This window comes from Notolepis coatsorum (assembly GCF_963971535.1).
Source record: "Notolepis coatsorum genome assembly, chromosome: 1".
Taxonomy (NCBI): domain Eukaryota; kingdom Metazoa; phylum Chordata; class Actinopteri; order Aulopiformes; family Paralepididae; genus Notolepis; species Notolepis coatsorum.
Window position 1 is genome coordinate 152,475,157 of NC_140165.1, and position 16,894 is coordinate 152,492,050.

At 40.8% G+C, this 16,894-nt stretch overlaps 1 protein-coding gene across 1 annotated transcript; it reads left to right on the top strand.

The window, feature by feature from the left end:
- Positions 1-4,785: 4,785 nt before the first annotated feature.
- hnf1a (HNF1 homeobox a) lies at positions 4,786-16,871 on the top strand (the record flags this gene model as incomplete). The annotated part of the gene is made up of 10 exons (XM_084315558.1): positions 4,786-5,087; positions 6,413-6,612; positions 6,952-7,132; positions 7,686-7,888; positions 8,007-8,149; positions 8,241-8,382; positions 15,724-15,912; positions 16,001-16,116; positions 16,581-16,656; positions 16,741-16,871. The coding sequence occupies 10 exons, from the start codon at positions 4,786-4,788 to the stop codon at positions 16,869-16,871; spliced, it is 1,683 nt and encodes a 560-aa protein (XP_084171684.1).
- Between the last annotated feature and the right edge of the window lie 23 nt (positions 16,872-16,894).

The following is a 16,894-nucleotide window of genomic DNA, read 5'->3' on the forward strand; positions in this document are numbered from 1 at the left end:
AGGTGTATATAGGTAATGCATGAAGTCAGATACTGTAGGTGTGTGTAGGTACTGTATTAAGTCAGATACTGTAGGTATGTGTAGGTACTGTATTAAGTCAGATACTGTAGGTATGTGTAGGTACTGTATTAAGTCATATACTGTAGGTGTATATAGGTAATGCATGAAGTCAGATACTGTACTGTAGGTGTATATAGGTAATGCATGAAGTCAGATACTGTAGGTGTGTGTAGGTACTGCATGAAGTCTGATACTGTACTGTAGGTGATGTATATAGGTACTGCATGAAGTCAGATACTGTAGGTGTATGTAGGTACTGTATTAAGTCAGATACTGTGGGTATGTGTAGGTACTGCATAGCATAGCCCAACGCCACCTGCAGGGGCTTTCGAGCAGTGGCGTCGTTAGCCCTGGGCTTCCGGGGCTTTAGCCCTGGGCTTCCGGGGCTTTAGCCCCGGATGTTTTTCTCCTAGCCCCGGATCTAAAAAAAAAAAAAAAAAAAAAAATTTTTTTTTTTTTTTATGTCAGCATCCCCATTGTCTGTGCTGAATGTTTGTTAGTGTTTGGTATTTTTTGTTGGTTGTTAGTACTTTTAAACATTTTTAGTAAGTCGTTTTCATTTGATCCTATAATTCTTTCATTCACCGATTTGTGGACTTTTTTTTAGTGTCCTGAAAGGCGCCTTATAAATCAAATGCATTATTATTATTATTATTATTATTATTATTATTATTATTATTATTATTATTATTATATTATTATTATTATTATTATTATTATTATTATTATTATTATTATTATTATTATTATTATTATTATTATCATCCAGGAGGGAAAAGACACTTTGGATAGTAGGGACTGCATCTCTGCCTGTCCTGACCAGGAAACACTTTGCAACTGTGATCTCCTCTGGCAATAGTTGGATATTGTAATGTGTGGCGAGGGGTTGCAGCAATTCCACTGAGAGAAACTGATCTGAGGCTGGATAACATGCCTGTATGCCTCTCATAAGTTGTTATCCAACTCATGAGAACCTGCTCTCAAGCTCTTGCAGCATTCTGTCGACGACTGGATAGAACAGTCTCTGTCTCAGCTGATCTCCTGAGCTGAGGTCTGAGCTTGTGCCACAAGATGACTCAACTACATACTCGTCCATCCTTTTCTGCTTCCTCCTTTGGCTGGTAGTATGTTCCTCAATCCAAAGGCCATTACATATGGCCTTTGTCCTGTCATACATGTCCACTGCCATCTCTGAGGTGCGATAACCTTTGAGTGTGTCCTGCACTGTGCTTTTAAATAGTACAGATATTGAAGATGTGCACTTTAACGCAGCAGCACCTGGAGCCATCCATACCCATGTCCAGTGTCCTATAATAAGCTTTAATCGAACCTCGGATAGTCCGGTTGGTTTGGGGTGGTGTGAAAGCTCATTCACTCTTGCAAGTGAACCCTGCTGCGGTTCATTTGAGATGTGAATGCAAAGCGGACCAAAGGCAGGAAAAGACCCAAAAATCAAATCTTTTTTTTATGAGAAGACTGAAACATATGTATATAATGAAAATGAAAGTTTTTTTTCGATTGCCTAAGCATGATTTTGAAAACGGGGCCCGGTGTTTCAAAACACACAATTAGCACAACCACACACACAATTATCAGAACACCTCAGATCCTTTGCTAAATTAAACACTTGTCAAAACCATACACTAATTTTGTTACCATATGAAACACACGTTACATAATGACTTAATTCTGTTTGAACTAGTTACACACACTGCTGTGCTTAACCTAAAACACATTTAGCAATTCTACTTCTCAGTGATTAGAGTACTGTAAGTGAAGTACGCAGAGAATATGCAAATATACAATAAATTCACCAAACACTACACAAGACCAATGCTGTAGACTGATGAAAATATAATTTATTTATCTACATATACCCAAATCAATGATGCAGACTGATGAAAAAAATAACATTTTCTCTCCATATACCCAAATCAATGATGCAGACTGATGAAAATATAAATGTTCTCTCCATATAACCAAATCAGTCAACATTTCAACATGGAGAATCACAACAATACATGTCCCAGTTTTCATGCTACTATGTGCACAACCCTGTAAGCTCAGCAAATATCAGACAAACATAAAATACTGTATCCAGTACAGGTTAAAATTACAGTAACACAATTTTTTTTTGAAAAGATTTAAACAGAAAATACTGGACATTATCTCTTTGCCTAGCTGGATCTGGCAAGATAATTTTTTGTTGTGATTCTCCATGTTGACATGTTGACTGATTTGGGAAAATGGGAGAAAATGTATATTTTCATCAGTCTGCATCATTGGTTGTCTTGTGTAGTGTTTGGTGAATGTATTGTATATTTTCACGTTCTCTGTGTACAGTACTTCACTCTCCTTCCATTTTGGTTGAAGACAGGTGAACTCACCTGCTGCATTTTTATAGTGCTTAAACCTGATTGTGTATCTACAATTAAGCAATGGTGTGTTTGTGCATCTGATGGCTGTGTTTAACCAATTGGCTCATATGTGTGGTAATTTGACATTCTGTGTCTAATGTAATGCAAGTGTGTTTAGTGTTTTGCAAATCACTGTGTGTATTGTTTTGCAAAAAGTGAGGCTGACATTGTAGGGGTGCAAATCTGGGCCTATATTTTGCTCCTTGAGTGTAAGGTTTTGATAATTGTGTAATACTTTTGATTTGAGTGTTTATGTAATTGAAGAAAACTGTAAAGACTAGAGATGAATTGTTTATTTATTTTGTACATAGGCTGTGCATATGTTTGTTTGTTTGTTTATTTGCTTATGTGTATGATTCTTAACTGTGTTTTTATTTTGTTATTGGTGTATATGTGTATGTATGTACAGTATATGTATATATATATATATATATATATATATATATATATATATATATATATATATATATATATATATATATATATATATATGTGTGTATATTTGTACTCCTGTTGGGGCTTCTTGGACCAGATCAATGTTTTATCTGGCTAAATAAATAAATAAGAAACTGATGATTTGGTCCTGTTAACTTTGAATTTTCTATGGGGACTGATCCCTCTCATGGACCTGGACCTCACTTTGAGAACCTCTAATGATTCTAGTTATTCAGTATTCATCTCTAATTACTCTAAAATTGCGTATTTCTGTGCTTAAAAAAAATTGCCCAATGTTTTCTAACCCTAAAAACGCCCCTGCTTTCGAGTATGAGTTCCAGAACAGCATGTTCATGATTCAGTATCACCGCTGTTCACATAATGAACACAGGCAACAAGTCATAAAGGAATAGACTTGCAAAGGTCTTACTATTTGAAAAGTATCTGAGTAGTGTTTATTTGTGCCTTATATGGGTCCCTAGTCCCTACACATTTTCAATAAAAGGAAAATGCAGTACTTACTTTTCCAGACTTCTGTATTAAGACATTGCAGAGTTATTACTCACAGTGTTTTACACCTTTGGTGATAGATGAATGTTTGACACTATTTAATTCCAGGCGTTTTACTGGTGATTTAGCCTATTGGTGATTTTCCAGAGTAGAAGAACCTTTGGGGGAGATATGAGATGAGGATACTATAAACCCCATTATTTTGGTTATGAAAGTGAGCTACAGTAAGAGCCTTGAGAATATCAGCAAGGGGGCAAATCAACAGGTGGACAGACAGAGAGAAGGAGGTTGTTGTTATCATTGATTGATTGATTGATTGATTGATTGATTGATTGATTGATTGATTGATTGATTGATTGATTGATTGAAAACTGTATTAACAGATTGCAGAATGGGTACAATACAGTACAGCTCAATACACACAATTGTTAAGGGGATGCAGACCAGAGAAAGACTTTCGTCTTGTTTACATCAGGGTCCCCCATTTTCAATTCATCAGGATCATGGTGACTTGCTCCCCCGACGTGCCCAATGGCACGGAAGTTCGACACATATAAACCTAAGGTTTGTAGTATTCACAGACTCTGGTGTTAAGATTACCTCACAATACTGAGACGTTCAGTTAGAAACTCAATAGGTCACAACCAGTCAACGTTTATACAACAGTGCTCTCTAGTGGTATTAAAGACAAAGAGCGTCTGTTTTTACTTCAGTAGTCATATACTTAGGCCTTATTATCCTTATACTGGCCATGTTTTAAGCATGTGCCCTAATATACTGTAATTTTTTTGGATAATAAGAAATAAAACGAAATTATTTCATAATACCATTAACAGATAGGATAGCAAGGCCTAAACATTTATTTAACTGTAAAATTATTTATGGGTGGATATAATGTTTGGGAGAACTTTTACCTTGTCTAACTCGGGTGTTTGGCTTGAGAGATAAACAGGTGCCTATACAGCCCTGCATGGGGCTGTAACATAATTTAATTTTCATTTATTGTTTTGACTGCACTTTGTTCACTGTTGGGGCCTGAGGGAGCAGGGGACAAAGTTCACATGGAGCCTGTAAGGAGGAGGGGGTGAAGGGGAGGAAGGTAACAAAAAAAAATGACCTTTGAGAGCAAAACAGCAGGTGGAGAGCTAAAACCAGACGGCTCCGAACACAACCAGAGGCAAGTCAAACAGGGAAAATGAAACATAGTTCTCTATTCCTGAGCTGAAGAGGGCTAACAAATACAACAAGGCCATATGCTGAGTGTACGGCTGCCATTAGTGTGTGTGTGGTAGCGCGTATGAGAGGCTGTGTGTGTGTGTTTGTTTGCACGGCGGTAGCGAGGTAAGACTTGGCCATCAGTGTAATGGAGGGAGAGGAGAGGAGCAGGGGAGCCAAGGCCAGGCCGTCGGGTCGCCTGTCCGCTCTCCAGGAGCAGCTGATCTGGGCCCTGTTGGGCTCCGGACTGTCACGGGACGTCCTGGTCCAGGCCATAGGGGAACTGGAGCGAGAGAGGGCCGGTCCTGGGGCAGAGAAGGGAGAGCGGGGGGATGGAGAGAGCTCAGAGGACGGCGACATGGATTTTCCACCACCCATTTTCCGGGATCTGGAGAGGCTTCCGCCAGAGGAGGCAGCGCGGCAGAGGGCTGCAGTTGACCAGCTACTGCAGTAAGTAGATCTCGTACCCTATAGCAGCCGCAGTTATCAAACACAACATTGTCACAGGCCACAGACCCCCTTTTGATAAGGTCTCGTCCCCGGGACCCCCATCTAAGAAGACCTACCAGTCTGTTGTTTGTTAGATATGATTTAGTCCAGAATTCCACGCCTGTTTATACTGTAGGTGGGGAGAGAGTGAAACCTGTAATCATTCGTATACATACTCTCATTGTGCTAACTTCCAGTGAAATGAAACTATTCCCCATTTTGCTGGGGAACCCTGGAAGCCTCTCTTTGAGAACCGCCGCCATATAGTCTGTCTACAGTGGCGGTTCCCTACTCTATAAGACTATTCTTCCCACTTTTCTTTCACTATGTGTATCCTTTGAAAAAACCTTAAACAGTCATCACTCGTCTAACTTCCCTCACTCTCCTGTCTGCTTTCCCCTGCCCCCAGCACCAAAGCCTAAGCACTAAAGAGTTGAAACAGCATTTAGTTTACCTGATAATATCCTTTTTCTATTCCTTTAATCTTGGTACTTCTCAAGTTTGGTGTCCCCTCTCTCTCCCATTCTCTCCTTCTCCTGTTCTCTCTCTCCCTCTCTGTGATCTCTCCTGGCCCCTGAGGTGAATTTAAAGGAGAGTTCCTCCTTTCCTGGTTACTAATTACCCACGCCATCATTCTTCTCTGGCCATTTCTTAATAAATGAGCAACATGCTTGGGTTAAGATTAATAGAGCTGGGCTGGGCGTGGGTGGCCGTGTTTACATAAGGCACAAGTGGTTTTTCTCATACTAATATATTATATATTTGTAATACCAGCATTTGGATATGGCAATGTTATCGCTTTCATGACATATCAAATAAAGTCAACCAATTGATATGGATCTGGAAGTAAAAAAATAAAAGAAGTTAAAAATAAATAAATACATAAAAAGTAAAAGGTCTCAACAACTAACGTTACTTGTGAACAGCCACAGTCATCCTAAAACATAGATTTCAACAAAACATTTGCATTTAGTCTGTCCTGACGTTTTGTATATTTAGCTTACCCCTGAAATGTGAGTTATAAAGTAACAAATGAAGGCTCATAAATTGTTCAGTGTTTTTTATTATTCTCCAGTGACCTAAGAGAGGCGGACTTTGCCCTATTGCGTTTCCTCTTATCTCTCTCAGTCAATAATACGCCTCTCCATTTCCCTCCCTTGCAAGCCATGTTTTCTCTTTGTGTGCTTATATTGTGTACATGTTTCCATACATAATCTAATTCATACCTACTGTATATTCTCATGCCTGTGTCTGTGTTTGTGTATCTGTGTCCCATCTGTAACCAGAGAGGACCCTTGGCGTGTTGCAAAGCTGGTGAAATCCTACATGCAGCAGCACAACCTCCCTCAGCGAGAGGTGGTAGAGTCCACAGGTCTAAATCAGTCCCATCTCTCCCAGCACCTCAACAAGGGCACGCCCATGAAGAACCAGAAACGGGCCGCTCTGTACAGCTGGTATGTGAAGAAGCAGGGTGAAATCAACCAGCGTGAGTATTCAGAGAGCTACCACTGTCAGAGTCATGTTCTCATGTTGTCATTGCTGTACAATGTCATTGCTATGTACAGTATGATATGGTTGGTTGATCTTCTCTTGCAGAGAGAGGCGCAATAATAATTGGTATTTGTTTATTTACGAAGCCCTTATTGGTGAGCTATCACCTTAAATCACAATGTTTTTTTTTTTTTTTTTTATTATTTTTTAAACAAACACATAAACAAACATTATGCTATCATTAGACCGCTAGGCTCAGACACTTGGTTAAGAGTAGGATAAAGCCTTTGAAGACAATATAACATGATAACCTTCACTGACCGTCCCCATACAGAATTCACCAATGCCAGACATGGTCTTGCATCTGGCGAGGAACAAGGAGAGGAGGTCAGGAAGGGACGCAGGAACAGGTTCAAATGGGGCCCTGCATCCCAGCAGATCCTCTTCCATGCCTATGAACGTCAAAAGAACCCCAGCAAGGAAGAGAGAGAGGGGTTAGTGGAGGAGTGTAACAGGTGAGATAGAGATGATAAGAAGACACCCAAAAACAACCTCCTAACTATACTGCCCTCACCTAAAAAGGCAAACAACAGTACTACTACAAAGTAGTAAAACCGAGAAAAATAACTTCAAAGTTTATAATAGGTATAACAGTACAAATAATTATGAATTATTAGCACATTATAGAATATCTACTTGTGTACCACCAATGCATTTGGTGGTATAGAAGGTAAACTCTATTATTATTATTATTATTATTATTATTATTATTATTATTATTATTATTATTATTATTATTATTATTATTATTATTATTATTATTATTATTATTATTATTATTATTATTATTATTATTATTATTATTATTATTATTATTATTATTATTATTATATATATTTTTTTACTTCAATTTTTCTCTTTTACTACTTACTTGCAGTTACTGGTGTTTGCAGGACAATATTTTCAGGATATCTATTTATCTAATTTCAAACATGTTTTACAGTTTGATTGTGGCTTTGTCTGCAACAGTTTAAAGCCCTACACTGTGTTGTGCTCTTCCTCATGCAGGGCTGAGTGTCTACAGAGGGGAGTGTCTCCATCCCAGCTAGCTGGCCTGGGCTCTAACCTCGTCACAGAGGTCAGAGTGTATAACTGGTTCGCCAACCGCCGCAAAGAGGAGGCCTTCCGCCATAAGCTTGCTCTTGATACACCTTATAACAGTCAACCAGTAAGCTCCTCTAACCACACCCTCTCAACAAGCCCTGGACAAGGTAAGAACTCCCCCAGAAGAACCAGCTGCCCCAATTCAGAAATGGATCAACACTCTATTTCGATTAAGAACACAAGGTTGGGGTCAGATCACAATTCAGCACAATGTCTTCTTTTTAGGTATGAAGTATAGCCATCACATCTCATGTGACAATTTAATCAGGAGTAATGGCGGGGACAGGGGCTTGGGGGGACGCCTGGTGGCCAGTCCTGTCCAACTGGAGCCCAGCCACACACTCCTGGAGATGCATCATCCGAAACCAGTGAGAACATCTATCATGGTCATCAGCATCTCATACTAGTATCATGTAAACCTGCCACCACTCATCACCATCATGTCTCCTCTGGTCTCAGGTATCTGGTGGTGGCCCCCTGCCCCCAGTAAGCACTCTGACCTCACTGCACAACCTGACTGCATCACCTGTCCCTCACCAGGGGCTCATAATGGCCTCCCTACCCAGCGTCATGAGTCTGGGAGAGTCCTCTCTTCTCATAGGTAACTTGTCCTACCCTACACAACACACAACAACAACAACTGACAGCTGTCTCCATCTGACGCTTTGATAGAATGTTGTCTTTTCCCGTTGATGGTAACACTTTACAATAAGGTACACACAACTACACAACTACACAAGAGTAGTTACCATGGAACAAATGAGGAACTAACTGCTAGTAATTAATGGACAGTTCTTGAGTAACTCCTAATACATTTTTATAGTATAATATAATAATTTATATAGAGTAGCTAATGATTAGTTAATTGAAAAACGACTGTTAGCTATTATGTTAATGAACAGGTAGTAACCCCTAATCACATTTTATAGCAGAGGTGGGACCAAGTTATTGTTTTGCAAATCCCAAAACAAGTCTCAAGTCTTTACACTCAACTTTACACCCAAGTCAAGTGCCAAGTAGAGAAAGGTCTCAAGCAAGTCACAAATATGAAACTTAGGGTTTTGAGTCCTAAACTATTCCTAATGCGTTATTTACAAATGTAATGTATATTACATTTAGATGATTCAACTGTAATCAGGGAAATTAAGTTGATTTGCTTTACACTTTTCATGGCATACTTTATTAACAAGACTTTCAAGTCAAAGTCACAAGTCATGGTGTTAAAGTCAAAGTCGAGTTGCAAGTCTTTTATGATTTTATTGACTCTGAAGTCATACAAGTCATGTGACTCGAGTCCACACCTCTGTTTTATAGAGTAGCTAATAATTATTTAATTGAGAATCATTCATTCAAATGTTAATGAATATGTAATTCATTGTTTGTGGCTATCTGTGAATCCTTATAATGGTTCTTTACTTATGCATAGTTCTTAATTACTTCTGAATAATGCACAAAACGGCACTTAACCAATAACAAATCATTACTTCATTATGACCCTGTGACAATGCTGGCCATACCTTGTGTACTGTAAAGGCTTTAAAACACATTGAGAAGCATTCCTACAAAAGAAAATTTCATAAAAGCAGGTTACATGCACATCCATAGGTACTATGCAAAAAGGCCCTCCTTTCACCATGAACACACCTGATTTTAAATTCTGACAAACAAGACATGTCCAGTTACTGTTTTAAGATTTAAAATGAATATAACGCTGAATTATTATCATTGTGACACATGAATGAAACAATATATAAGGAGGTAGGGAGATTTGTGATCACGTTTTTGAATTGTTCATAATGATAGTGGGGTATTCATTTTTAGTGTGAGTTGAATATCATTCCAGCAAACTGGTGCATAAAAACAAAAGACAGAGTTACCAAGTTCAGACTGATTTGAGCGGGTCAGATAAGGTCCATAATTCCAATCTAGCATCATTATGATATAGGCTATGCCTGGTGGCAATTTTCCATCAATGGCCTTAAAGATAAACAGATATCATGATTACCTGTCCATTTGTTACCCATTGTGTGCCCCATCAAGTAAGATTGTGCTTCATACTGAGTTGTTACTGAGTACTGAATCAGTACCTGTCCATTAATCACCAGGTCTCAATGTCCTCCCCCTGAGTGAAGTGGTGCATAACCCTACTGATAAATAACTACTTAGTTATTACTAGAAATTCATCAATATGTTACAGGCCCCAGATGGTAATAACCTGCTTCAAACTGGAAAAATTAAAAGACAGGAAGCATTAGTTGTTGTCTTCTTTCAGGCTCTTCTCTTTCTTTATTAAACATTTGTTTATTATCCAATTATAGTGTTCTTCTCTTTTGTCAAAAATAAAATCTGAAAACATCTCTTTTGTGTCAATCTTTTTAATTTACCCACATACGTATTCTTATCGGTTAACTGGAAATATTCTATAGCTATTGGCCAATTACCATTCACATTCATTATTTGTGTATAATAATATAATATGTATAATTTCTCTACAGGTTCCTTTAAGGAATTTCACTCTGGTAAGTATTCAAGTATTCTACTTACTATTTTTAGTTAGATGAACCAAGTGCTTTAAACAAATGTCTTAACTTTAGTTGCAATTAGCGTAGCTTAGTTAGCATACAACCACCTACTGCAGTATCAGCTCATTGCTTAACAGGGCTAAGTGAACAACAAGGGTGCTATATATTTATAGTACAAACTGCATACTATAACCCAAGGCACTCTTTTCTCATATGTACAACATGTTAAAATGTTAATTTGAGCCATTACATTACAAAATAAAGTGTCAAGGAGCCAAAAATAACCAAAAGGAAATACATTTAGCTAGCTTTAACCATTAACATTCATTGCACCTTGTGTGTTACGGATAGTGTTGTCGAGGACCCAATTGCTGAACAGGACGAGGAGAGAATAGGCAGACGAGACGTTGAGCCAGGGGTGAATTGTATCAAATATGTTGTTTCTTCAAAAGGCAGCAGCAAACAAAAACAAGGAATTGCTCACAATGAGAGCACATACAAAACCATAACAGAAAACCACAGCAGAACTGGTAGGGGAAAAAATAAACCTAACTACAAATAAAACACTAACAAACCAGACGGACTGTACACGAAAACAAAACACTAGGAACTTACTATAAGACGCACAGGATCACAGGAGACAGAACAAGAACATGGACTTGGAGGGCGGCTAGGTGGCGCAGTGGGCAAGGCGCTCGGCACCAACGCAGGAGATGCTGGGTTCGAGCCCAGCTCTCGGCGTTGCTACCAGCTTGGCTGGTCGTTCATACTAATACAATTGGCAGTATTAGGGGGTGGGAAGCTGGTGGGTGGGGATCGGACGTTGTGGACAGCGACTCCTACAGGTCGGTTGGTGCGCCTGCGCAGTAGAATCAGGAAGCGACAGGGGCGGCGTGTCCCTCCCACGCAGACCCTCGCCGCTGAGAGATCGCGCTGTGCAGGTGAAAAGATGCGACGGCTGCCTCCTCGAGTACCGGAGGGGACACGTGATGCAAGGCTTCATCCACATTGCAGCCGGCTTGTGGGAGGCATGGTCTAACAACGTTCGAGACAGGGGAGGGTAGAATTGGACAATACGAAATTGGGGAAGGGAGAAAAATAGAAAATGGGGAGAAAAAGTAGATAAAAAAAAAGAACATGGACTTGGAACACAACAGTAACAAACGATGAACCGACAATGGAGGGGAGGGAACACACACCAGATATAGGGGGAACAATTAACACTAGAGAGACAGCAGGGCAATTAGCAAAAACGAGACGCACATGGGGTGAGACAACCAGGAAGGAAACACACAAGAAAAGACTGAACACCCTGGGCTAAAATACTGAATAACACCACAAAACACACTGGGGACAAAACACTAAAGACAATAATCACAAGCTATACCAGACAAGAGAAAACAAGGGGCAAGAGGTACACAGGGATAGACAGCAGGATGGTGAGAACACTCAGAAAGACAGACAGTTTGAGCAGACATAAATTTACAAGGTGCAATGTCGAGAATTGTCCAGCAGGTGGAGGAAGTACACGGAAAAGTATGTGCAAAGGTGGGGGCTGTTGAGGAGGACGGAAAGGAGGGGAGGGTCCTAGGACAGGTGGACCCTTACATTGTGTATGCTATCCATTTCTAGTGTATTGTGTATTGTGATTCTGCACATTATAAACCTGTTTCAAACAGGATGAATGAAGAGACAGAAAGTATTAGTTGTCTTCTATCAGGCTCTTCTCATTCCGAAGAGGTAGATCTGGCATACAGTACAGTATATACTACAACTAGCGCTCTTTCATTGATTGATTGATTGATTGATTCAACATTTTATTAACAGATGGCAGGTTTCAACATTATAGAGACGTAAGTCCCTCCCCTTCCTCTGGACCACCATTGGACCCTATTTCTGAAAAAATATGAATGGTAGTCAATGGCAAAAGACGAATAATTTTTTACAAATGTCAAACGGGTACATATATTTTCCGAAATACCATGGTGGTTGGCGGAAGGGAAGGTACTTTTCCTAGCAATAATATAATAATAATGTAACAAACAAAACTGTACATTGGAATATTGACAGAACCATACTTGGTCATTTACTGTACATTGGAGGGGGTTGGGTTAGGACATTTACAGGGGCCAGTTTCGAATTGCAGTCTCCCGTAGGTGTTCTTTGAGAGTGGTTTTGAAAGTGGGTAGTGATTCATATTCCTTTACAGCTTTGGGTAGGGCGTTCCACATAGAATAGACTTTTAATTGTCATTGCACAGTATACAACGAAATTTCAGGGGAGCTCCCACAGACCGTAGTACATAATACATACATGAACACATAACACATAACACTGTACATAACAGAATATTTTAAATAATAAAGTGCATAATGGGTGGTAATCAAAGATTATCAAGTGCAGTGGTAAGTGCATGGTGCACGTGAGGGGACAGTCAATGAGTGTTTAACAGTCTAACTGCTTGGGGGAAAAAGCTGTTCTTAAATCGTGTACTCTTAGCATGTATTGACCGGTATCTCCTCCCTGAGGGAAGGAGCTGAAAGAGGTGATGTGCTGGGTGCGACTGGTCCTTGATGATACATTTGGAGCGGTGGAGGCAGCGGGAGGTGAAGACGGAGGTGATGTTTGGTAGAGGAGTCCCGACGATCCTGCCTGCCGCCTTCACCACCCTCTGTAGAGCCTCTTGCTCTGCCTTTGTGCAGCTGGAGAACCACACAGACACACCACATAATTGCGAAACGTGTTTAGTCCCTTGTTTGAGCCGAATCTGGGTTTAACATGATTTGTGGAGCTCCCTCTGGTGTTGTGATCGTGCTATTCACTGACCTTTGGGAAGTATTTTGACATGTACATGGGTAGCTTGGTCATGTAGTGTATCTTGTAGACCAAAATGCTGAGGATTCCGTCATCTGTCATGAGTGACCTAAACCACTGGGGGGAGCCAGCGATCCTCTCAAGGGGTGTTTCTATGGTAAATGGTGCATTTATATAGCGCATTTATAGTGCATTTATATAGCGCTTTTATCCAAAGCGATTTACAATTTTTTGTTCCTCACATTCACCCATTCACTCATATTCACACACCGATGGCAGAAGCAACCATGCAAGGTGCCAACCTGCACATCGGGAGCAATTAGGGGTTAAGTGTCTTGCTCTGGAATTGAATCTGGAACCTTCCGACTATCAGACGACCGCTCTACCTCCTGAGCCACTGTGGGTAATATATGCTCCTTCCCAGCAGCACATCAACATGCCTGAGTTGAGGGCAGTGCTTCTTGTGCTCAAACGATCCCTCAGTTCACTCCTCCCTTCTCCACCAGTCAGCAGTGGAACTATGGCTTTGGGCATCTCTTCCCTTCACACTGTCTTGAGGGGGACCCCACCGCGACAAATGGAGGGTACACCCAGACATAGTGAAACAGGTTTGGAATTGGTTTGTGTAGTGAATCTGTTTGCAAGCAGAGAGTCCACACACTGCCCCCTGTGGTTTTCAGTGAGACAGAAGGACAATCCTCCTCTGGGAGTGGATGCCTTCTCCCTGTTTTCCTCAATCCATTGTTGGAGAGAGTGAGACTAGAGTGCAGGACTATCATTTTCCTGATGCAACTCCTAGCAGCTCCATACGCCATTCCATGGTCTCAGAGAGACCTATCCCAGGTGCAGAGTATTGTGTGGCATCGTCCTGTCCTTGGACTGCGGTTGATGGCTTGGCTGATGAGAAGCTAAGCCTAGGGAAAATAGGTATTAATTCCTCTGTAATTAAAACAATCCAGAGTGTGCATGCTTCGTCCACTGTTTACAGCATAGGGCAGGGAAGTGGCACATTTTCCAGGCATGGTGCGAGGTGAGGTCTCTTTCCAGCTATCCTCTGGTAAAACACTTTCTGCAGGCCCAACCCTGCCTTTAACCCCAAGAACATCCAGAGCTTGATTGATGGATTGATTGAACATTTTATTAACAGATTGCAGAATGGGTACAATACAGTACAGCTCAATACACACAATTGGTAAGGGGATGCAGACCAGAGAAATACTTTAGTCTTGTTTACATCAGGGTCCCCCATTTTCAATTCATCATAACATAATATGACATACATGACATACAGATAGACAGTACAGCTACATCTAGACATTTATGACATACCAGATCTACAAATACAGTACTGTTTGTGATACAAAAAGGGTCTCAAGCTCATTTCACTCTAAGAATATTATTCCTAAAGCCTTCTATCTGCCTCCTCATTCCGACAAGATGGAAAAGAGCTTGCACCTGCTGTGTCCTATTTGTACGCACAACGGGCTTCAAGTCCACCTAGCAGCTGTTGGTGTGTCACGGGGGGTCAACTAAAGGCAGGACTCTGTTTAAACAATGTCTGTCTAGCGCTGATCAGAGTACACTCCACTCGGAGAAACTGCCTCATCTGCTTTTCTCAGGAGGCTTTCAGTAGAGGACATCTGCTCTGCAGCCTCTTTGTCCTTTCAACCGGTTGGTTCTCCCTGTTGGACATGGCTGATAGTTCTATCTCTCACTCTGTCCTGACTCCTCAGTGCTGGAGTCCCCCGTTCACATCAGTCTAGTTCCATCCTACTGTTTCTGGTGCAGGTTGTTACTTTTCCATGTAGGGTATATTCTGTGGTTTCTACGCACAGGGATATTTCTTCATCTCCAATCTAGATCCTCTATCTGATCAATTGGATAGACTAATTGTTGTTCCAGAGGGCTTTTTCTGTAGCTGTTCGCCCAGGAAATTGTCTCTGATATCAGCCCTTCCATCTGCCTTAGTCAGCTCTGGATGTTGGCCTGGTGCATAATACTCGCCTGGTGCATAATACTCACCACGTGCATTACACACAATTATATACAGCTCCACCTCTGAGCCCTCTTCCTGGGTGTGACAGGGTTTGGGCTGTACTGTATCCTTCTTTTTGGCCTATTAGGGCCATACATTGATCAGGGCTACGCTCTTACTTCGCCCTTTAATTCAATAGGCGAAGTAAGACGTGGAGCCAGCATGAAATATAACCTATATTTTTCTCACCCTGTTGGCCCTAATCTTTTTTATGTGAAAGAGGCTAGGAAGATATTGTGGGGCTTACATCTGCTTATAAGCTGCAGGTGGGGGCATGCCCAGGTCAATGATACAATGAGTAAAATTATTTCAGTGTGTGCCAATTGGCGTGAGAAGCAGTCCAGCAATCATATAACTAGGGTTATGTAAATAACCACAGATTTCTTATTGGTTATGTGCCGTTTTGCACATTATTCAGAAGTAATCAACTAGTATATAATTTGATTAGGAGTTACTCAATAACTAATGGTTTATTAGCGGGTACTTCCTCGTTTGTTCCCTGGTAACTATTCAAAATCATGTGTACTTTATTGTAAAGTGTTACCCTGTTGTTTTTGTTGCTGGTTCACAGGTCTGTCCTCCACTCAACCTCAGACATTACCCATCATCAACAACATAGGGGGAGGGTTCACCACTCTTCAACCAATCTCCTTCCAGCAGCAGCTTCATGCCTCCCCTCAACAGCAAATTGCACAGCAGTTCTCAGGTCACATGGGTCACAGTCCATTCATGGCAACCATGGCACCGCTCCCATGCCACAGTAAGGCTGGACCAGTCAAATACCCAGTGTTTAGTTTACCAGGCCAGGTTTGGTGAGATAAGATATATTATTTTGCTCTCCATTGCAGTGTACAGTAAGTCTGACATGGCCCAATGTCCGTCATCCAATCTACTGTCCCAAGCCATGGTCATTGCTGATAGTAGCAGCCTTGGAACCCTGACCAGCCTTGCTGCAGTCAGACAGGTATGGAGAGGAGATGAGGGGAGATGGGTAAGAGAGCAAGCGAAAAAAAAGAGAGGATGTGTTAAGCACCTCCAAATTGAGGTTATATTAAAAAATCCCAAAGGACCACTATGTGTTGCTGATGGACAGCTTTCAGTAACCTAATATTTATTGTTGCGATATCATTCGACATTAAGATCCTTATTTAGGTTATAAGAAAAGCAACCATATAAGTATACTTCTTCCTACTCCTTTTTGGACATGTAATATTTATTTTGGTTATGGAGAATTTGCTTTGTTTACTGTTCATTTGATTGATTATTCTTTTTTGTGTTTATCTTATTTGCTACATTTTAGAAATAAAATCTATTCTACATTGGAATTGTCATTGACAATATTGAGTAGCAATAAAGCATTTCTGAACTGAACTGAAAGGAGGTTGGTATATTCCGTCTGATGCCACCTGTGACTTTTGTGTTGGTTAGATTCTAACCTCGGATCCGGACGACCACAGAGACACACCCATTCAGGAAGACTCCCTCCTGCAGCCCACCACGCCAGGTATACAGGCTACACACAGCACCAATTTACATTCTATTGTAAGTTAAAGGACATTTTGTATGACACGCTTTGTTTCATCAACAGTTTCATCTGAAAACCTAGAGCTATATCCAGCATCGCACACCACCGAAAGTCATCAATCTCACCTCCTCTCACCTTCACCAACGGACATCGGCTCCTACATTCCCACGCAAATGGTCTCCACCGCACAGTAGCGCCTAAGTAATACAGTGTGACC